Consider the following 23,124-nt stretch of genomic DNA (forward strand, 5'->3'; position numbering starts at 1 on the left):
AGAACTTACTATGTGCTGGACACTAAGTGAACAAGAGGGCATGGTCTCATGGGTTGTTAGCCTAGCTAAACTGAGTTAATATGGGGAAAGAAAAAAAAAGTAAAAAAGGAATATGTCAATTAGAGAAAAAGTAGTATATATCAGTGCACACCATTCAATACACAATTGTAATTACCTTTTTAAGATCTTATTTATTTGACAGAGAGAGAGCACAAGCAAGGGGACTGGCAGGCAGAGGCGGAGAGAGAAGCAGGCTCCCCACTAAGCAGAGAGCCCAATGTGGGACTTGATACCAAGACCCTGGGATTGTGACCTGAGCCCAAGGCAGACGCTTAACCAACTGAGCCACCCAAGCAACCCTATAACTACCTCTTATACCAGTCTTGCCTCATCCTATGGATCTAAACTATCTTTAATCGAAAAACACTGGTTTACTTATGTCATTTTCATATCAAGTACCCACAGCTTCTCTTAGTTATTTCCCAAATATACTTCACCTATTCTCTACATTAGCTATTTCAATCTTTACCACTAAAGGCTTCCTCTGTTTCCGATCACTTCCCCCACAACTTCTTAAAAAACCACTTACGTAAACTTCAGTGCCTACTTTGCAGAGGGAAAAAAAGTCTATAAAGCAATGCTTTCAACACCGAACTGCCTGCATCCATACTCTTCATTACATCTTTCTCCATTTTCAACAGAGATTTTCTATTCTCTAAAACAAATTCCCTCATACTCTTGACCCTGCCACCTCACAATCATCTTAAGGATCTTGTTCCTTCTATTGTCTTCTGTATATTCAACCTCTTTCTCTACTGATTCCTTTTTTCCTCAGGCAATAAACGTGCTCATGTCTCTTCTGTCCTGAAAAAATTCTCTCTTTACCCCATATAATAATACTTCACCCTAAAACCTCCTCAGCCCCTCCCCTTTAAAACCAAACTTCTTCAGAAATATCTATCTAAAATTTCTCATTTTGTAACTCACGGCAATATAGCTTCTGCCTCCCTACCATTCCTTTGAAACTGCTTTCATCGGGGCCAAATAATTTCTTGGGTCTCCACAAGACTGTTCTCAGTTCTTACACTACCTGACTTGTCAAAATAATCTAATAATGTAATACTTAAAGCATTCTTCCTCCAATGGCTCCTCACTTTGGAAAAAAAGGATGGGGAGAGGACACTAGCATTTCCTCCTGCTCCCTGACTGTTCCTTTTCAACTTCAATGATTTATGAGTTGCTCCTCTTCTGTGTCCTTAAAGGTCCTCAGCCTTAGAGAGATTAATGTGCTCAAGGTCACATAACTAATGACGGAAAACTAGATACACAAAGGACTAACAATGCCATACTTTACACATTCTAGCACATATTAAATTTAATGCATTTGTGCTTCAGTATCTGTTCCCTAACTCCATCAGGAGTCTAAATGAACTAGAATTCTTTTTAATGGGCTAGAGATATTATTAATGCTAAATATTATTTCCAAAAGAAACATTTTAGTTAAAAATGTTCTTCCTATTCTTACCAGCCCACATTGAAGAAATCAGTCTAAGGAATTGTAACAAAGATACACTTATTAAAGTCATATTAGTATTCAGAAGATTTAATGTGTTTCAACCACAGACGCACTTACTTTGTTAATGGAGCTCGAATCTCCCAAGGAATTTGTCTCTACAAGACTAAGAAGGTACAATCGATATCAAGTTTTAAGTTCAGGTATCAGAACAAGGGGTTGGACGGTGTCAAGTTTCTAGAATTTATATAAATAGAAGTACATGATTTCTTTTGTAGTTCTCAGATTCCATAATCTTACCAATAAGGTGTATTGTAACTGCTGTCTCATATACGAAAAAAAAAGCAAAAAACATCACTATTCCAGGCGGTTTTAGTTGAAAAGATCAAGAAATAAACCCACGTTCTTCCCATCCAATACAAAAGAAAATGTCATCTGATGTATATTTTGATTTCTGAGATTTGCCTAAAGCTTCTGCTCAGAAGTGTGTCACCCAACTCTTAACTTTGGGAAGCCAGCATATATTCACTTGGATTGTGAACATCCTTCTATTCATCAGCATATAATAGTAAACAACATTCAGAAGTAACCTGTACCTTATTCAATACACATTCATTATTTTCTATGGTATATTGAGAATTTATTAAGATAACCAACCTCTCACTTGTAACAGTCTGAACAAAATTTAAAATAAAAGAGCTTGCCCTTCAGAAGCTTGTAAGACTTTTCATATTGTTCTTCTCCCCTTCCCACAGAAAAACAAACTGGTTAAACATGGAAAATGTTTTATACTCTTAAGATTTTACTTTGGGGAAGCCTGGGTGGCTCAGTCAGTTAAGTGTCTGCCTTCAGCTCTGGTCAGGATCCCAGGGATCTGGAATCAGGTTTCTCTTGGCAGGCTCCCTGCTCAGTGGGGAGCCTGCTACTACCCCTGCTCCCCCCTCTCTCTCTGACAAATAAATAAAAGCTTAAAAAAATAAGAGTTTTATTTTTAAACAATCTCTATATCCAACATGGGGTTCGAACTCACAATCCCAAGATCAAGAGTCACATGCTTCACAGACTGAGCCAGCCAGGTGCCCCAGTGTTTTATACTCATTTAAGTCAATCCAAACTTCCTAACTGCTCTTCATTATTATAATAACTTACTATTTAGGCTGAAGTAAATAATTCTGTCCTTCTAGTTTCCACTTTATACCAATAAAGATTTGAACACTAGTTTCCAACCTGAAGTCCCTTAACTCCTGCAGATGAGAAGGAAATCAAATTTACCACTTATACAGATCCCTAAAAAAAAACAGAATGGATGTCCTGCAGGTACGTTTAACATTTCAAAAAAGCTGAATACAAATTACACATACATAAGTAAAACTCCACAGGCTATTACTTAATAAATGCAGACTGGTATACAAATCTTTCCAGTCTTTATTTCCCCATAATATTCCTTTACTCGGGTCTGCCTCTGGGGCTTATTCACACACTCAAAAGACACATAATCATAATATGATGGATATGTACTGTAACAGACCATATACAAAATCCTACTGAAATATAGTGAAAGGAGGAATTGGTTCTACATGTAAAAACTTCACAGAGATAACATCTGAGAGGGTTCTGGAAGGATAATTCAGCTCTCTGGGCTATAAATGCCTCACGTCTGTTTCTGACTACAAAAACTCACAGAATTTCACTTTAAGTTAGATAAGTCTTTAAAGATCGTCTAATACGGAGGTTTTTCAACTTTATTCTACAGTCACAGAATCCTGGGGTGGCTCAGTCCATTAAGGGTCCAATTCATGATCTCAACTCAGGTCTTGATCTCACAGTCATGAGTTCAAGCCCTGCATAGGGCTCCATGCTGGGCGTGGAGCCTACTTTAAAAAAAAAGGAACAGAACTTTTCCTTTTAAGTCTAATTGAAACTTGTAGTATGTAAGATAGATAAAAACAGACCTGCTTTTTGAGAGGAGAAAGTTGCTGGAAAACCCGTTCTAACCAACTTCATTCACTTTAAAATAAGAACTGACACTAAGAAGAACAATGATTTGATAAAAGACCACATCAAAATAGAAATGCAACAATATATTCAAAGAATACCCCTGAAGTATTACCTCTTAAGTCTTTCTTAATTTTCCCCCTAAAGGTAGTCTGTAACTCCTTACATTACTCCCCAATATATCTAGCATATACTTCCATTATGGTTTCTATACGTTAGTGTCCTAATTTTACCTTTTTTTTTTTTTAAACGTGTGTGCCACTCTTTGAGATTGTAAGCTCCATAAATTTTTGTATGCCCAGCACTGAGAATAAGTTATACTCAGTCAAGTTTTAGAAAAGATTTAAGATTGTGCAACACCTGACACACAGGAGAACTTAAGCATTTGTCAAATAAATTTACCAAAATGAGGTCATTAAATGAAATATCTAAAGCAGTTAGAACAGTATTTGACACATAGTGTATATTCTATAAACATGAGCTGTTATGTACAATTTTATATAGGCAGAAAAAACTGAAGCTGTTACTCAACATTTCATCTGGAAAGCAAGCACCTTTCATCCAGGTTTCAATTTGCTCATTCCCGTATTACTAACGCAACCATCCTCATCTTTGACAAGAAAAAGAAAAAACTTAGCCCACCACAAATATCTCTTGACCCTACAACCCTACAGCCTGCAAAAAATAGTACAAAGAGCTGTATACTGTTAATCTCTAGGCTTGGGCATGAAAAGGAGAAATTAAGCCAGTCTTAAACTTGGGGCTAAATCACTTCTTTCTAGACCTCAGTTTCAGGCATTTGTCAAGTGGGAGTAACGTGGAGTGGAAAAGATTACCTCCAAGGTTCTTTCCCGCTCTAACACTATAGAGGCTTATAAGAAATTGGGATCTAGAATCCTTCACCTTCCAACCCAAGATGAGTAAGAACATTATAAAAATCAGTAAATGGTGCACTGGGTTTGGTGCCAAATCGACAGTGTTTTAGTATCAGTTGCTACTCTGCTGTGTAACTCTAAGAAGCCAACTCTCTATATCTCATTTCTTCAACCTGGTAAAAGAAGCTGTTGGACAATATAATCTCTCTTTACATCACAGTCACAACATTCTATGAAATAAGCTACCTCTGAAAGAAATATTCAGGTGGGGAATTGAGCCACCAAAGATGTTCAGAGGATTCCAGCATAAAAGTAGACAATTTCAGGATTAGAAGAAACCTCACAAGTCTTCTATGACTCACCCAACTGAGAGCCAAGTCCTCTCTAACAAGACCTTGGAAGAGATCCCCCATTCTAGTAAATGAAGACCAACCCATGGAAACAAGCCACTTCATTTTGGCCAACTAGGATGCCTAAATTCTTTTACTGAGGCCATACCATCCTCTAGCAACTTCCACCCACTAGTTTTACCCCACTTTCAGCCATGGGCACCTAAAATATTTCTGGATAGTGATAATATGCCTCTTAAATATCCTCTCCAGAATTAAAATTGCCAACTCCTTCAACCTTTCCTCATAACATAATACCAAAACTCCCTCACCATCCAGCTTGCCTTCCTCAGAGAACCATCCATTCTTGCTTTGGTGAATGTCAAAATTACTCGAACAGCCCTTTCCACTCTGACATCCTAATTCCTTGTAGTACCCAAGATTTTGCACTTGCCCAGCTGAAACCACATGGAAGCCCCTAATTGCCCTTGCCACCTCCACCCAAGAAGCACTTGGGATGGGAAGTGTGCCCCTGTTGCTCCTTCGGGAAACAGAGACAAGAAGTGACGGCGTCAGCAACAGAGAGGCCCGCACCCCGGCTCTCCTCCCGGGTCCAAGCCTCCTCCCTCACCGGTATTGCTTGGGGTCGCTGGGAGACTTGACGATCTCAGGGTCTCCGGCATTATTAATAGGCCCCCTCCGTCCCTCCTCCTCAGACTCATCAGCTCCTAGACGGGCAACCCGGCCGCTCTCGCCCAAATCCTGTCCGTTGGGCTGCAGGTCAGGACAGCTGCAGCTAGACTTCGCCTTGTTCCTTCCAGGCATGGTCAGAATAGCAAAGGGTCCGGCAGCAGCCGAGTCTTCACACCGACCCCGCGCTTGGATTCTCCACAGCGCCGCGAGCTCCGGCCCGGCCTCACACCACAACTTCCTCCCGGTGGCACAGACTGCAGCAACCGTGACTCTCCTCAGCATTCACCACCAAGCCGGAGCCATGAGCCTCCCGCTCGCTAGGGACAACCTCCTCCTCCTACTCCTCCAGCCGCTCCTCCTCCTCCGCGTTCCAGAGGCGGCGGCGGCCGGCGCTGGTGCTGCCGCAGCCGCTGGGGAGGACAGGCCTGAACCCCTCCCCCAACCCGGTGTGCCTCACGCCAGCTTCCCTCATACCCCCGCCCTCCCGGCCGCCGATGACGCTGCTGATTCTAGCCAATCAGGAGGCAAGAAGAGAGGTCACGCTCATGCAAACCACCAATGGGAACAGGGAATAAAAGGAACCAAAGCGACCGGGCCGGATTCTCGGAGCACCTGGAAACCTAGGGTGGGCGGGGCGAGGAAGAAGAGGCGGAGACAGTGGCGCGCGGGACGACGGGAAGAAAAGCGCTTGCGCCGCGTTTATGACGTACAAGTGGCGTTGGTGAGAGGCAGCCGCTGAATAATGCTCCTAGGCTCTTAAAAAAAAGTATTCCCCTGATGAGAAAACTGGGAAGTGAGTGGAGAAAATGAATTTCTAAGTACCTCCCCAATTATATATTTTTTGTATTCTGCCTCCACACCTGGGGCGTAGCCTTCAGCCATGACTCAGCACGTAAAAAGCGGAACGCCGGAAGTGTTTTTCGCGGCCGGATGGAAGCTGTGAGGGAATGAAGCTGAGCTGTATGCCCGAGATAGTGGTTGTGGTTCTCCGCCTTATCGCCTGGAAAATGTTGGTGCTGTTCCTGCTCAGAGCCTAAGAAAGTGCTTGAAAGACTAGGGTAGATGTGCTCATTCTTCCATGCGAGAACATTAGCTCCTCCACAGCCTAGAGTTCACAGCGTGTCTGTCTGCTGCCCTTAAGTACCTTTTTCTAAAGTTTTCCCTGCCTCTAATGGTCTTTGGTGGGCCATCATTTACAATGTGACTGAGACAGACATACTTGAAAAATATAAGCAACTGACATGTTAAGAAGATACAATACACTAACACCGTGAAGCAAAAGATCCTCAGACATAGAGGGAAAGAAAATATATAGATGAATGGAGGAAGTCAAGCAGAAAGAGGTATTGACGGCTATTAAAGGTGTTTAAATTTTTCTAGGCTTCCGGAGCTCCAGACACACGGAATGCAATCATGATCAAACAAAAATCCTTGTCTTTATGGGACTTGGATTTTTTTTTTCCCCCTACCCTCAGTGTGGGGCTCCAACTCAGACTCTGAGATCAAGATGGACGTGCACTGCATGCTAAGCAAGCCAGGCACCCCTGGGGCTTGCATTCTAATGAGGATAAACAGACAATAAAATCGATACATTTTTTTAAAAAAACAATGAATGCTATGATGACAAATAATTCATAAATAATAAACGAATAAGGAGTTGGGAAGGCTAAGTATTGATTCAGACAGTTGATGAAAATCTGAACTAGGGAAGTGCATGAGATAAGTTAATTGAAAAATATTGTCCAAAGAGCCCAGTTTATTTTCATACATCTTTTCAGGAATTTGTCAGTTTTTAAGGTAAAAACTCGGGAATGCCCTCCTTCAAGGAAATGTTTTTTCTTTGTATATCCAGTTCCTAGCGTAGTTTCCAAGTCAGTACAATGTAAAGCACTCAGTAATGTTAGTTGTTGAATAAATACCTGAAGTGACATGTCTATTTTGAGAGTGTTTTGTTTGTTTTTACTTACCAAAGCAATAATACTGGAAGGAAAGAATCTGTGGGTTCAGCCAGTCATTAGAATTTTATAAGGACAAAGAGGCTGCATCTAAAGTGTGACCTGTTAGTTTTTCCTTTTAAGAAGAGGCCTCTGAATCTTACAGTTCACCTGACTGTAGAGATATGGTAACACTCTATGTAGCAGGAAATGCATTTATTCATTCAAAAAACAAGTTGAGCTCCCAATATATTCCAGGTACTGGGAATACAAAATACTGGGAATTACAAGAGAATCAATAGGAGAGACATTAAACAAGGCACAAACTTAAATTTATCATTGTGAAAAGGTCTAAGAGGAAAAATACAGAGGGACCTAGTCTAGCCAGAGAGTTTCTTTAAACAATAGACGTTTAAACTTAAATTTGGTGACACCTGGGTGACTCAGTCAGTCAAGCATCTGCCTTTGGCTCAGGTCATGGTCCCAGGGTCCTGGAATGAAGTCCCGCATTGGGCTCCTTTCTCAGCTTCTTCCTCTGCTTGCCTCTCCCCCTGCTTGTGCGCTCGCTCTATCTATCTATCTCTCTCTCTCTCTCTCACTCTCTGACAAATAAAATCTTTAAAACAAAAAAATAAATTTGAAAAGTGTATTGGAATTCGTGTATAATTTCTAGGAATAAACTTATTCAAAAGCTCTGAGAAAGCAAGTCAGTATGGCTTAACTGTAGTAATCTGGGAGTAAAGGAGAAGTGAGTCAGTGGCCAAGATAATACATAACCTTCATAAGAGTAAAAAGAAGTAATTGCCTTGTCTATTTTGTGTACCACTGGATTTCTAGCTTCTAGAATAGTGTCTGGCACATTAAAGACACTCACTGGGGTGCCCGACTGGCTCAGTCAGTAAAGCATGTGAATCTGATCCCCACATTGTATGTAGGAATTACTTTTAAAAACAACTAAGGATACACACTAAATAATGGTTGAACAAATGGAACAGGAAGACAGGATCACAAGTGTTTTCCAAGCAGATCACTCGGGTTGGTATGTGAAAAGGATTTTAGTTGGTGGAGGTGAGGGCGAGACTAAACGTAAGAAGAGAGAAATCAGGAGAGTATTAAATACAGGTAATGAAGGATAGAAGAAAGGCAGGCAGCAACAAAGGGCCCCTGCCTCAAGAGGAAACCACCCCTAAAAAGATTTTACACCATGCTGAAAGGAGCCCTCCACCTTTTCCTAGGTGATTGATAGATGATAAAAGCCTGATTAGATGACAGGCATATGGAGGGTTAATCAGATTAAAACAGCCAGCAACATGCCCATAAAAACCCTAGACTTAGAAACTACAGTAGCAACCCTCTCGGATCCCCTCCTTTTTGGGATGTACTATCACTCAACAAACTGCTTTGCTGCCTACCACTCCTCCTCTGGTCTGCCTCTTCACTCTTTGAAGGGGTGTGACCAAGAACCGTGAACACTGAAAGAAAAGAAACCCTGTAACATAGGCAATAGAAAATTATAATTTGGATTTGAGGAGTGATAGTGGAGATGGAGAGATTTATACAGAAATGTCACATATTTAGGAGGTGGAATTGACTGGTTGAGTATAGTAATTGATTTAATGTGGAAGATGAAGAGAGAAGTGTCAAATATAACTCCATGGTATCTTATTTTCTGGATGAGTATGAGACAGAGCAGGGAGTGGACTCAGGTCCTCCCCATTTTGACTGCAAAATCCAGTGTTCTTTGGCTTCCTCCATAAAGAGGGAGGGAGGGGCTAAATCTTTATGCCTTTTCAGTAGCATATCTTGCAGGAATGCAGAGGGAAGATGCTTACCAAAATGAGGACGCTTACTACGAAAACTGGTGAAGACTGTACTAAACCAGTCTGTGCCAAGATGGCCCCCAGTGCTGAAATTTCACCAACTTTTTCCCTCATTATAACACTAAAAATCCTCCTGGGGGTGGAGATTTAATATGCCAGTTAGATATAGAACACATGAGGAAGCATAACCTTAAATGTACAGGTGCTAATAAATCCCAGCCTCTACCTGCTTAGACATCACCCTTTTCCCACCTAAATTTCTTTAAAATTACTCTCCCTGACCTCTCCTCCTGGAGTCAAACTGAGGATTCTTCCCTTTGTGTTGTCTACCTTATGTTCAAGCAAAACACCTTGCCTAAAACTCCCTTTGGGCTCCTATCAATTTCTGTTGTTTAGAGAGCCCAAGGTAGATCATGGTGACCTATCTCAGTAAACAAATTCTGAAATGGGGACAGGTTTTAGAGGAGAAAAGCATAAGCTTGATTTTGGAAGGTTAAGTTTGAGTCATTTGTGTGCCATGCAAAAGAAAGCTTAGAGCAGAGATCAGAAGAGAGGCTTTAATTAAGATGCCAATTTGGAATTTATCAGTTTATAGGTGGTAACAAAAGCATATTGAGATCACTTACACTGAGGCTGTAAAACAAAAAGGGAAAAGGGCTGAATGACCAAGCTTTGAGGAACTTTTAGAAAATGAGCTCCCAAAAGACACTGAGAAGGAGCTACCAGAATGGTAAGAGGAAAACCAGAAGAATGTAATATTCCAGGAAAAATACCTCTTTGATGATTAGCCTAATACAATTCTGACCCTACAGCAAATGTCAGACCGTCAGATTAAATGTATAAAATATGAGAACTAGCAAAGGATCACAGAAATACTTTAATCTGGCCTCTTCAGATAGAGAAATACCTACCCAGAGAGGTGAAGATCATAAGCAATCTGTGGCACAGCCAGGACTTCCAAATCGGAAGTATTATTTTCCCATTTAAAATACAGTTAACCTGGAGCGCCTGGGTGGCTCATTTGGTTAAGTGTCTGACTCTTGATTTTGGCTCAGGTCATAATCTCAGGTTGTAGGATAAAGTCCTGTGTTGGGCTCTGCACTGAGCATGAAGCCTGCTTAAGATTCTCTCTCTCCCTCTGCCCTAACCCCTGCTCTCTCTGTCTCAAAAAAATAAAATAAAGCAAAATACAATAAAATAAAATACGTTTAATAAATAATAATAAAATAAAATAAAATACAGTTGAACAATGCAAAGCTTAGGGACACTGACCTCCCATGCAAGCAAAAATTTGCATACAATTGATTGCCCACTGTTATTGACTAGAAGGCTCACCAATAACAAAAACAGTCAGTTAACACATATTTTGTATGTTATATGTGTTATAAACTATACTCTTACAATAAAGCTAGAGAAAATAGTTATTAGGAAAATCATAAGAGAAAATACATTTACAGTATAGATAATACATTTATAGTGTACTGTATTTATTTTAAAAATCTGCATGTAAGTTATTGTACACAGTTCAAACAATATTGTTTAAGGGAAAACTGTAGTTTAGAACTTTGTCAGTCTTCTTTTGAATATTCATAATTATTGTTATGAATATTCCTCAGAGAAAACAAATAAATTAAGCTATTGCCATTTTATAGGAAATTGAGACATTAGAAAGTTAAAAATCTTGAGATCCACAGGAGCACCCAGGTGGTGGAGCATGTGATACTTGATCTCAGGCTTGTGAGTTCAAGCCCCACATTGGGTACAGAGTTAAAAATAAGCTCTTAAAAAGGAAAGAAAGAAAGAAAAAAAAATTGAAGATCACATATTGTGATTTTTAGCCTCATTTACCCAGGTCCTCTCGGAGTGTTTAAATGCTTTCTTCTATCTTCAGCCACCCTTCCCTTCCTATTTTTACTTAAAGGATTCCATCCCCCGCCACACACACACCGTTAGGTTTGGTGACCCTTCTCTCCTATTTTTCTGAAGACAGGTCAGAAATCATAAAAATTAAATACGTATAATTTCTATGTTTGATGCTTCCCTTTGAACGTGATTAGTCAATGCAATGGCTGTCTACATCCCAAAGGGACAAATCAAGCCCTAATCCTAAAAATTCAAAGGTGAATTATTTTATTAACCCCATTACCACCTTTATATTTGAGAGTCATGATAAGTCAGAAATATGAAAGGTTGATTTTAGGTTGAAAAGATTGGGAGTGCTCTGAGCCCATTAAAAAGTCTCAAGCCCCCCAAAAACAAACAAACAAACAAAAACAAAAATAAAATTCTAAAGCCCCAAATTATCTTTTTTACTTTATGTCTGAACTTCCCCCATTAGTGAATCTTTGTCCTCTTCAGAATTCTTTTTCACCGCCAATGATAACCCTGAAAGGAATGAAAAACTACCACCATTTTATGAGCAGATTTGTTTTATTCTCCCATTTTTGAAACATGCTGTGGGCATCTTGAGATCACCATGAACCTGGGGTGATTGAATAGGTTGCTGAATGTGGGAAGAAAAGCACAGAAAGAGGAGGTAGGTAACAAGAGATGTATTATTTACTTTATTTACAATGTTATCTTGGGCCCACACTTTACGCAATTATATCTTTAAGCTCTAGTTATTAAGTGTCCTGCCCAATGATTGCTCTCCATATTTGGTAGCTTTGTATCTAGGTCAAGAAGTAGGTATGTTCTTAAACAGTCTTCTCTTGGAAGACCAAATGTGTGTACAACATTCCAAGGAATTTGTGTGATCATAAAAATTGGTTTTTTTCTGGGGTGCCTGGGTGGCTCAGTGGGTTAAAGCCTCTGCCTTCGGTTCAGGTCATGATCTCAGGGTCCTGGGATCGAGCCCCGCATCGGGCTCTCTGCTCAGTGGGAAGCCTACTTCCCCCTCCACTCTCCGCCTGCCTCTCTGCCTACTTGTGATCTCTGTCAAATAAATAAATAAAATCTTTTTTAAAAAATTGTTTTTTTCTGTACTATTAATATAGTGCTAGAGAGAATTTGGTAAACTTCAAAAGAAATTAGGAGCAATTCTAAAAAAACTTTATGTCAAATGAAAAGTTATTCTACCACAAATCCAGCTAAGTGCTTTACTCTCTGATCTAAAGGTACAGATTTTGAGAATCTGCCTGGAAGGTAGACTGTGAAGGCATAAAATCATATTTAAAATAAATAAATCATGGGGCTATTGGGTGGCTCCATCATTAAGCATTGCCTTCAGCTCAGGTCATGATCCCAGGGTCCTGGATCAAGCCCCACATCTGGCTCCCTTCTTAGTGGGGAGCCTGCTTCTCCCTCTCCTACTCCCCCGCCCCTGCTTGTGTTCCCTCTCTCTCTCTGTCAAATAAATAAATAAAATATTTAAAAATAATAATAAAATAAAATAAGTAAGTCAGGTGCACCTGGGTGGTTCAGCTAAGATTTGACCCTTGATTTTAGCTCAGGTCATGAGATTGACCCAAGGGCTCTGCACTGGGCCTGGAGCCTGCTTTAAGATTCTCTCTCTCTCTGCCTCACCCCTCCTAAAAAAATAATAAAAAAATTAAAAATAAAATAAAGGGGCACCTACGTGGCTCAATTGGTTGAATATCTGACTCCTTGTTTCAGCTCAGGTCATGATCTTGGGGTCGTGGGCACAGAGTCTGCTTGAGATTCTCTCTCTCCTGCTCCCTTCGTCCCTCCCCCTGCTTGCGCTCTCACTCTCTCAAATAAATAAATAAATCATGAATAAAAATATAAAATATATAAGTCAGAACATATTATTTCCCTTTTTAAAAATCTACTGATGGCTTCTCTTTGCACTTTGAATAAAATCTAGTTGCTTACCATAGCCAATAAGGCTCACTTATGATTTCTAACCTTCCTCTATGTTTACAATCTAATCTACCTGTATGCCTTTGCTCCATTCACACTGTTTTGTGTTGTTTTTTTGGGTTTTCTTTTTTTTTTTTCTTTCTTTTTTTTTTTTTTTTTTAGCAACAGAGGGAGAGAGCACATGCTTGCTTGCAGGGGTGGAGGAGGAGGCAGGCAAAGAGAGAGAGAATCCCAAACAGGCTCTGTGTCCAGCCTTGAGCCCAGGCATGGCTTGATCTCACCATTCGGAGAACACAACCCTGATATCACCAATGAGCAAAATTAAGAGTTGGACGCTTAACTGACTGAGCCACCCAGGCGCCCCACACTGGTTTTCTTACTGTCTTTCAACACACTAAGGTAGTTCTTGCCTTAGGGCCGTTACATCTGTTCCTATGCCTGTATTGTTCTTCCTTTAGATTTTGCATCATGGCTTCTCTTCACCAGTCATATGTCATTTCAAATGTCACCTTTTAAAAGAGGCCTTCTCTTAACATTCTATCTAAAATAGCACTCATTAACTAAAAGTATGCTATTTTTGTCTATATATCCCCTCTATTTTATAAGGTCCACTGGAGAGTTGGTACTTTGTCTATCTTTTCCTCCACCATTTCCCTGGCATCAAAACTAGTGCCAGGCATATAGTGAGTATTCAATAAATATTTGTTGAATTAATAAATGATGATACAGGAAAAAGAGGGGACCATTGAAGTTATAAGGTCCCAATGGAGGGAGAAAAGAAGGATTAGCCTTAAATTAGAAACAGACATTTTATCATTGGGCATGGAGGGAAAGAGGCACAGAGAGATACAAAAGCAACAAAGATTTTAAATGTTGTGAGGAGGAATGAAGGGGTAGAAATTTAAAAGCCTCCATCTCCCAGGGCACTTGAATGGCTCAGTCAGTTTAGCATCTGTCTCTTGATTTGGGCTCTGGTCACGATCTCAGCGTCCTGAAATCAAGCCCTGTGTGGGGCCCTGTGCTAAGCAAGGAGTCTTCTTTTCCCTCTCCCTCCTCCTTGGCCCCTCCCTGCATGCATATGCATTCTCTCTCTCTCTTTCTCTCTCCCTCAAGTAAATAAATAAAAATCTTTAACAAGTCCACCTTCTTTTTGAAATGTAATACAAAGTGAATGCTGGGAATGAAGGGATAGAGAACGATGGGTCCTGCTTCTGTGGGATCAGTAAATAAGATATTTGCTTTTTTAGTTTGTTTAAATTTCATCCATCTTGAAGCCAAGCCCATTTGGTAGTTTTCTTTTCCTGATTAGCAATAGTTTGGGCCAAACATTTTATTTACATTAACCTTACATAACTCCTCATAACAACCTAAGTCTGTTATTCACCAGTTTACAGATGAAGAAACTGAGGTTCAGAGAGGTTAGATAACTTGCACAAAAGCACACAACAGGAAAGTAGTATTATCAAAATTCCAAAAATTTTATTTTTTATGTCTTACATGATGCCTTCTCATTCATTAATTTGATCGTTGATATTCCTTGTTGTGGTTAACACCCAGTCCAGTTTTTAAATGCAATATGCAAAATAACAATGTCATAACTTACATATCCCAAAAGGATGGTTCATAAGTATCGTTGAGAAAAGCATCTGGCTCTCCATCAGCCTACCTTCCTTCCTTTCTGAGTCATTATATCTAAAAGTCATTTGCATAGGTGGGGCTAAGCAAACTAGGTCCTGTGCCCAGGGTGTGGAAGAGCAGCCTGATGAGAGGTGTTGGAGCATGAGCAATATGAGAAGAGTGAATATGTGGGTGGATGGTGCAGGATATCAGAATCCAAGCAGAGTGAAGAGGGTGAGGGATGATGGCAGCAGTGGCAATGGCAATTGGTTATATATAGGGGTGGTTTATCAAATAAATAAATATGTTGAGGATAATGGGAGTCAGGCTTCTTACTGAAGGGAGATAGGAGTAGGGAGTTATAAATATGGCAAAGCAGAAATTAGAGTGAACTCACTGGGTATTTACCCCAAAGATACAAATGTAGTGACCTGAAGGGGCACCTCCTCCCCAATGTTTATAGCAACAATGCCACAATTGCCAAACTATGGAAAGAGCCCAGATGTCCATTGACAGATGAATGGATAAAGAAGATGTGGTTGGCACGCCTGGGTGGCTCAGTTGGTTAAGCCGCTGCCTTTGGGTCAGGTCATGATTCCAGGGACCTGGGATCGAGTCCCGAATCAGGCTCCTTGCTCGACAGGGAGACTGCGTCTCTCTCCGCCTCTACATGCCTCTCAAACTGCTTGGGCTCTCTCTCTCTCTCTCTGACAAATAAATAAATAAATAAAATCTTAAAAAAAAAAAAAGAAAATGTGGTATATAGATACAATGGAATACTACTCAGTCATCAAAAAAATGAAATCTTACCATTTGCAATGATGTGGGTGGAACTAGAGGGTGTCATGCTAAGCGAAATAAGACAATCAGAGAAAGATAACAATCATATGATCTCATTGGTATGTGGAATTTAAGAAACAAAACAGGATCATAGGGAAGAGAGGAAAAAAATACAAGATGAAATCAGAGAGGGAGACAAACCATAAGAGACTCTTAATCATAGGAAACAAACTGAGGGCTGCTAGAGGGGAGAGAGGTGGGGGGAATGGGATAACTGAATGAAGGACATTGAGGAGGGCATGGGATGTAAGGAGCACTGGGTATTATACAAGACTATGAATCACTGACCTCTACCTCTGAAACCAATAATACATTCTATGTTAACTGAATTTAAATAAAAATTAAAACAAACAAAAGTGAACTTTAGAGTGAACTTTGTGGTGTTGGATTGGAATTATAGGTATCAGTATGAACTCAAAATTTTCAATACATAGATATAGAAATAAATCCAGATAAATGTATATGCATATGTGAACATGTATATACATACATATATTCTTAAGCATTGCTCAATTGACAGGGCCTGGGAGCAGTAACACCCTAACAACAATAAGCTTACCTAATATCTCTATCTTGGCTTCCAAATTCTGTTCTTCACTAAACGGCCATTTTCCTCTAAAAGGAACTGCTTCTTAGAGAAATAGCTGATTCCAAGGCTAGGGCAGGGAAGGTACAAGATGAATATCTTATATGCCAGAAAGTAAGGAAGTATTCAAAGAATGATGAAACCATGTCAAAAGGACACAGAGGAGAGCCTGAAGAGACCTCCATACAACCAGAACGGGACAATTTGGGGATCAAAATAAATAACAACAGCAACAGGTTATAACCCGTTGTATTAAATTGGAATCCATGCATCTAAACTGATATAAATAAAGAAAGCTTTTTGTTGAAGTGGAATGTCAACATGAATGTAGAAGGGATGATGGAATTAGAAGTTCACCATTTGGCAACCATTGTAGTAATAATTAAGCCAAGAAATTTCTTGACTTAATTAATTAAGCCACTTGGTGAAAATTTGATGAGGAATGGGTATTTATATAGCCTCAAAATACTTCCCTACAAAATACTTATCAATTAAGAAGGGTAAAAGAACAACTTTACTATGGAAAAAAACAGGCAAATACCACTTAATCTGTGAAGAGTTAACATCAGTAATAGGAAAACTGAAATTGTTACCACCTGATGGCATGCAATGAGGAAAAAGCAGGATCACTTCTGTGCTATTCTTGGTAAAAATGCATAATCTGAATCTAATGAAGAGGAAACATCAGACTAACCCAAACTGAGAAACATTCTATAAAATATTCACTTATAATCTTTAAAAGTAGCAAGGTCATGAAAATAAAAGAAAGGTTACGGAAGTGTTTTGATTAAAGACTCACAGAAGGTGATAATTAAATGCATCACTATAAAGGCCATTATTGGGAACAGTTGGCTAAACTTGAGTGGAGTCTGTGGACTAGATGAGAGTAATCATCAATGTTAATGGCCTGATTTTTACAATTTGTGAATGATAAAAAATCATACGGGCAACCTACTCTCAAAGGTTTAGAAATTAAAATATACTTTTTGTACTGTTCTTGTAAACTTCCTGTAAGTTTGAAATCTTTAAAAATAAATAGGAATAAAAAATAAAATAAAATAAATAGGAATAAATAAATATCTTTTAAAATAAATAGGAATCTTTTAAAATAAATAGGAAAAAAATATTAGCAAGGGGAGGGGGTCCAATGTTCCAAACATTGGAACTGACTGACAATGTCTTAAATGGAAAATGTGATTCCTTGAATTGTGGGTAGAAAACCATTACTTTATGGGCTTAATAATAGCAATTATTCTCCATCTAACCACACCCTCCAAGATCCCGACAGAAATCTACCTCTTCCTGGAAGCCTTCTTTAACTCTTCCAGCCCACACTCACCATCCATTCCATACCAGCACTCAGGGTACATATATTTTTGCATCACCTCCTCGGCATTTAATCATCTATAACCTTATGACCTCTCTTGTCCTATTATCATACATAATTTTGGGGTTCTTGTTAAATCCTCTCATGAGTATATCGTCTCCATAATTATGTCACAATCAGCTTAGGAGCAGTCACCATATATGATCTTTTTCTTCCCAGGGGGGCCAGCGTATCTTTGTTTGTTGTTGTTTTTTATTCCAGTATAGTTCATACACAACATCACATTATTGTCAGGTGTACAGCACAATGATTTGATGACTCTGTGGTTATGGTACCCAGCAGGTTTTGTCATCACATTTCCACATTCCAAGGACTGTCAAAGGATAATTGATCTCAATTGACAATTGACACTACTTGCATTCCCACTGTGTATCAGGTACTGTAAATAATAATTCTCACATGTATAGAATGCTTTACAGTTTATGCAGCACCTACAAATCCATTGTCTTGTTCTATATCATGAATGAGGTGGGTGCCGTCACAAGATAAATATGCTCAGAGAACTGTGATTTACCAGAAGTCACACAGCCATTTAATAGCAAGCAAAGCCATTTAATGCCAAGCTTGGTCTTCAGATTCCAAGTCCAGCGCTTTTTCAACATTATCATAGGAAACAGGTAACAAGTCTGGACACAGTGATGGTCATAGATATTGAGATATTGTAGTAATTTTCTATTGCTACTGTAACCAGTTATCACAAATATAGTGGCTTACACAACACAAATACCTTAGCTTGTAATTCTGTAAAATAGAAGTCTAACAAAGGTCTCAGTGGGATAAAATTAAGGGGTCCACAGGGTTACATTCCTTTCTACAGACTCTACAAGGGAATCCATTTCCTTGACCTGCTTAGTTTATAGACGCTGATCATGTTCTTTGGCTCATGTCCTCCTTTCTCCATCTTCAAAGCAAGCAACAGTGCATCTCTTCGTGCCTCTGTCTATAATCACATCTTCCTCTTTCTCTTCCATTTGTAAAAACTCTTGTGATTAAAGTTGGGCCTACCCAGATAATCCAAGATAATCACCCTATATTAGGGTCAGTTGATTAGCAACCTTAATACCTTCTGCAACCTTAATTCCCTTTTGCTATGTATTCTAATGTATTAACAGATTCCAGAGATTAACATATGGACAACTTTGGGGGCCACTACTCTATCATCTGTATGCTCTCCAAAGTTTCACTTCCCCCAAATTCCCTGAGCACTTTTTTAAAAAAAGATTTTATTTATTTATTTGACAGAGATCACAAGTAGGCAAGAGGCAGGCAGAGAGAGAGAGGTGGAAGCAGGCTCTCCACCGAGCAAAGAGCCCGATGCAGGGCTCGATCCCAGGACCCTGAGATCATGACCTGAGCCGAAGGCAGAGGCTTTAACCCACTGAGCCACCCAGGCGCCCCTCCCTGAGCACTTCTAACATCTTAAATCATGATATGAATGATTCTTCCATCTATTGAAAATCAATCATCAGATTCTAATAGGATACTTTGTTTACTAATACATTTTTAATTTCTAGAAATTCATTTTAATGAAAAATGAGCCAGAGTCTAATTTACAAAAATTAGTATTCTCTGAGTCCAATGGTTCTTAATTAAACAAATAAGGGAGTTGAGGCCAGTGACAGTAGGTAACTTTGTCAAGGACACACAGGTAGTAAGTGGCAGAGTAGGCATTCAAATATAGGATGCTTTATATAGTTTATGCTGCACCTACAAATCCTATCGCAAGGATCAGGGCTTTTCCATTTATACCATTTCTTCATCAGGAGTAGCTCCTCCCAGGGCCTAATGCCCTAATTTAATGCCGTGACTTAAATGCCAATCTGTTCCTTTGGATCATCCACTTTTTATGGACTGCTTTGCAAATGTAAATCCTTGCAGAAGATTAATACAAATCCTTCCAGTAGCAGATTAAATAAGATAATGGTTGTACACATGTGTTGTAAAAAGGAGAGAAAAGCATATGTGATAGATGTATGCCTTAGTATATAAACAGACAGTTAAGAAAGAAAGGAAGGCTTAGAAGAGACTTGATCCAATCCTGAGTCTGCCTCTTTTATGATCATGGACAAATCCCAAACTCTGGTAAACTCTCTTAACCTTAATTTTCTGATCTACAAAACACATCATTCATAGGGTTGCTGGGAGAATTACATGTCATAATTCTTTTTTTTAAAGATTTTATTTATTTATTTGTCAGAGATCACAAGTAGGCAGAGAGGCAGGCAGAGAGAGAGGAAGGGGCTTGATTCCAAGACCCTGAGATCATGACCTGAGCCAAAGGCAGAGGCTTTAACCCACTGAGCCACCCAGGCGCCCCACATGTCATAACTCTTGCCGAGCACTTATGACAGAGCCTGGTTCAATGTTTCTAAGAACTGTTGACAAGTATTAATAAAGATCCTGATGGCTACTTTACCTAATTCACAAAGATTCTGGAATGGGTGATTTCTTGATTAACCACTAGGTGGAGGTAGAGACATAGGAATGTATATCTTGACTCTGGAATTTTGAATTTAAGGGGTAAAAGTAGGCTTTCTATCTGGGTCTTGCCAGAATAGATTCTATCTGCCTTTAAGACACCCACACCCATTCCTCCATTATGAGAGCCTTTGTTTTTGTCTTTTTTTTTTGTTTTGTTTTTCAGAGACAGTCAAATAGGAGCTTTTAACAGCCATTCTTTAATAATGTGAATTTTACTTCCACTTGGAGAAAATGTTATCTGGTACAGAAGAGATGACTGTACAGCTGTTATGAAAGAAATCTTTAATACAGTTATTTTCTTCTGTTTCCTCAGTCCAGAGACAAGAGGCAAGGTGGATTTGTTGTTTTTTGTTTTGTTTTGCTTTTAAAGATTTTTTGAAAATTTATTTCTTTTATTTATTTATTTTTTTAATTTTATTTATTTTATTTGACAGAGAGAGAGATCACAAGTAGGCAGAGAGGCAGGCAGAGACAGAGGGGGAAGCAGGCTCCCTGCTGAGCAGAAAGCCCTAGCGGGGCTTGATCCCAGGACCCTGAGATCATGACCTGAGCCGAAGGCAGCAGCTTAATCCACTGAGCCACCCAGGCGCCCCAAAATTTATTTCTTTTAAACCTTTTTTTTTCTTTAAGATTATTTATTTATTTATTTATTTATTTATTTGTCAGAGAGAGCAGAAGCACAGAGAGCAGCAGGCAGAACAGGCAGAGCAGGCAGAGGGAGAAGCAAGCTCCCTGCTGAGCAAGGAGGCAGACACAACTGTCTGAACCCCCAGGTGTCCCAAAAATTAATTTATTTTAGAGAGCGAGAGTGCATGGGAGGGGGGAGAGATAGAGGCAGAGGGAGAGAGAGCATCTCAATGTGCTGAATGTGGAACTCGACATAGTGCTTGATCTCATGACTCTGAGATCTTGACCTGAGCTGAAACAAGAGTCAGACGCTCAACTGGGAGCCCCAAGACAGTTTTTGACTGCACTCTTTGGTCTAAAAGGCACTTGCCCTTTCTCCCAAGAAGCCCATTCAATCCTCATGAGAATAGGACTCCTAAAAGTCTAATTTAACATCCCAGGATTCTCAGGATATAGATTTGGCTTCAGTTCTCAGAGGACTGCTTTGTAGGTATATTTGGATAAGTTCATTAAAAGCTGAACTCTCATTACCTTCAAGCACGATCTTACAGGCTATGACCTATTATAATTATAATCTCAAAAATTTATATACATACTATATATAATTAGGATTAGAATCTCAATAAAATCATAAAGTCCACTTAGAAGATGAATGTACTATCAAATACCAACTTCAAAGGGCCACTACTTTTAGGGCTCAAGAAAATATGAACTGTAGAAGCAGAGCCTAGATTTCCCCCAAAATCTAATTAGATAAAAGAAACCCCTTTATCTCTATGTGTAACTAAAGGATGAATAAGCATTAGCCCAGTGAAGAACGAAAGAGGAAAGATCATTTGAAGTTGAGTTCCAAAACTTGTAAAGAGTCAAAGAAGAAAAAGCAGTGTCCTTGTGGGTTTGAAAGTAATTACATATGGCTTAACAGTAAAGACTGAGAGGGGAATGGCAATAGTTAAAATTGGAGAGGTAAGGTGGAAATAAATCATTAGGCCCTATGTTTCATGTTGAGTATGGACTTTATCGGAGGACAATGCAGAGCCACCAAAGGACATCAAGTTTGGGCAAGACAAGATCAGATTCATTGCTTTAGAAAGATCATTCTGCCTCCAAGATATAGACTAAAGGAAGGCAAGATTAGCTGGAAAGTGTACTCAATATTTTGTCTGTCTCTCCAGATGGTCATTCCACCACACTCCACTTGTTTTGTGCCACAGAAGCCTGACCTATATGGGCTCCCTACAGGCTCCCTTGCCCTCTGGCTTCCGGCTGGGCCAGCACTGGGAAATAGCCTCAGGAGATCAGAGGTCAGAAGGAAAGAAGGTCTGAGTACTTATCCCCCAGCTCCCTCCCTGCTGAGTTACTTTGTAAGGATACTTCCTTCCACCAAAGTTCTTAGCTCTTATCAAACAGCACCCTCCATTCAGCTGCCCTCTTCAGATTCTGGTGATCATTCTCTCTCTCTTTTTTTAATGACTTTGGCTAGTAATGATGCCCACTGTTGCTAGCCCAGGGGGAGTTTGTATCCCTTGTTGGTTCCCCAAACCCTCACACATTTTGTAAATAGTTCCTTTTTTAAACACGATGGAATTATCTAGTCTGAGTGTGCTATTTTCTGCCAGGACTCTAACTGACATAGAAAGAAGCAAGAAACAGTCTGACAACAACATTAGTATGTCCCAGGCATTCTCCTCAATAGTATATACATTAACTCATTTAATGCCCACAGCAACTCTATGAAGTAGTCCTCCTTACAAATAAGGAATCTGAGGTATAGAGACATTAAGTAGTTTTCCCAAAGTCACTAGTAAGGAGCTAAACCATAATTCAAATCCATAGTCTATTTCCAGAGTCTGTGTTCGTAACCACTGTATTCCTCTGATGAGGTAAGAGCTGATGGTTATAAGTTGAAGCAATAGCAGTGGAACGGAGAAAAATGGAAGGGTTTAAGAGATATTATTGCTAATCTCAGCATAATGTGGAATCTTAGTTGGGATCAAAAGAAAATATAAGTGCTTTGGTTTAAGAATGAAAGGAACCCTTGTTTATAATTTGTATCTTACTACCTGGGTGATCTTTTTTTTTTTTTTTTTTTTAAGATTTTATTTATTTATTTGAGGGAGAATGAGTGAGAGAGAACATGTGAGAGGAGAAGGTCAGAGGGAGAAGCAGACTCCCCAAGGAGCCGGGAGCCCGATGCGGGACTCCATCCTGGAAGTCCGGGATCATGACCTGAGCTGAAGGCAGTCGCTCAACCAACTGAGCCACCCAGGTGCCCCCTGGGTGATCTTGAATAAGGCACTTTGTCTTTCCAGGTTTCAGTTTCTTCATCTGTAAAATGGGACCAATAATACTCCATGGGGTGGCTTTAAGAATTAAACAAAGTCTTGGAAGTCCCAGCCAGAACAGTTAGGCAAGAAAAAGAAACAAAAGGCATCTAAATCAAAAAGGGAAAAATAGGGTGCCTGGGTGGCTCAGTGGGTTAAGTGTCTGCTTTCGGCTTTGGTCTGTGATCTCGGGGTCATGAGGCTGAGTTCCACATAGGGCTCCCTGCTGGGCAGAAAGCCTGCTTCTCCTTCTGCCTCCGCCCGAGCCCTGTTTGTGTGCA

The 23,124-nt window shown here is 39.8% G+C and overlaps 1 protein-coding gene across 3 annotated transcripts in view; it reads right to left on the reverse strand.

Annotated features, from left to right (window-relative positions):
* The window catches only part of NRDC (nardilysin convertase), a 105,899-nt gene extending 100,058 nt beyond the window's left edge, over window positions 1–5,841 (reverse strand). Inside the window, exon 1 of one of the 3 annotated variants that reach the window (XR_006601748.1) lies at window positions 5,344–5,841. Coding sequence is in view for 2 of the 3 variants with exons in the window: in XM_004774481.3 (XP_004774538.1) it covers window positions 5,344–5,687 (344 nt within the window). In the remaining variant the exon portion in view is untranslated. The remainder of the gene's footprint in view (window positions 1–5,343) is intronic. The other 2 variants (XM_004774481.3, XM_004774482.3) reach the window with 2 other exon arrangements.
* Between the last annotated feature and the right edge of the window lie 17,283 nt (window positions 5,842–23,124).

This window comes from Mustela putorius, unplaced genomic scaffold (genome assembly GCF_011764305.1).
Source record: "Mustela putorius furo isolate JIRA1106 unplaced genomic scaffold, ASM1176430v1.1 tig00003853_pilon_pilon_pilon, whole genome shotgun sequence".
NCBI classification, from domain to species: Eukaryota; Metazoa; Chordata; class Mammalia; order Carnivora; family Mustelidae; genus Mustela; species Mustela putorius.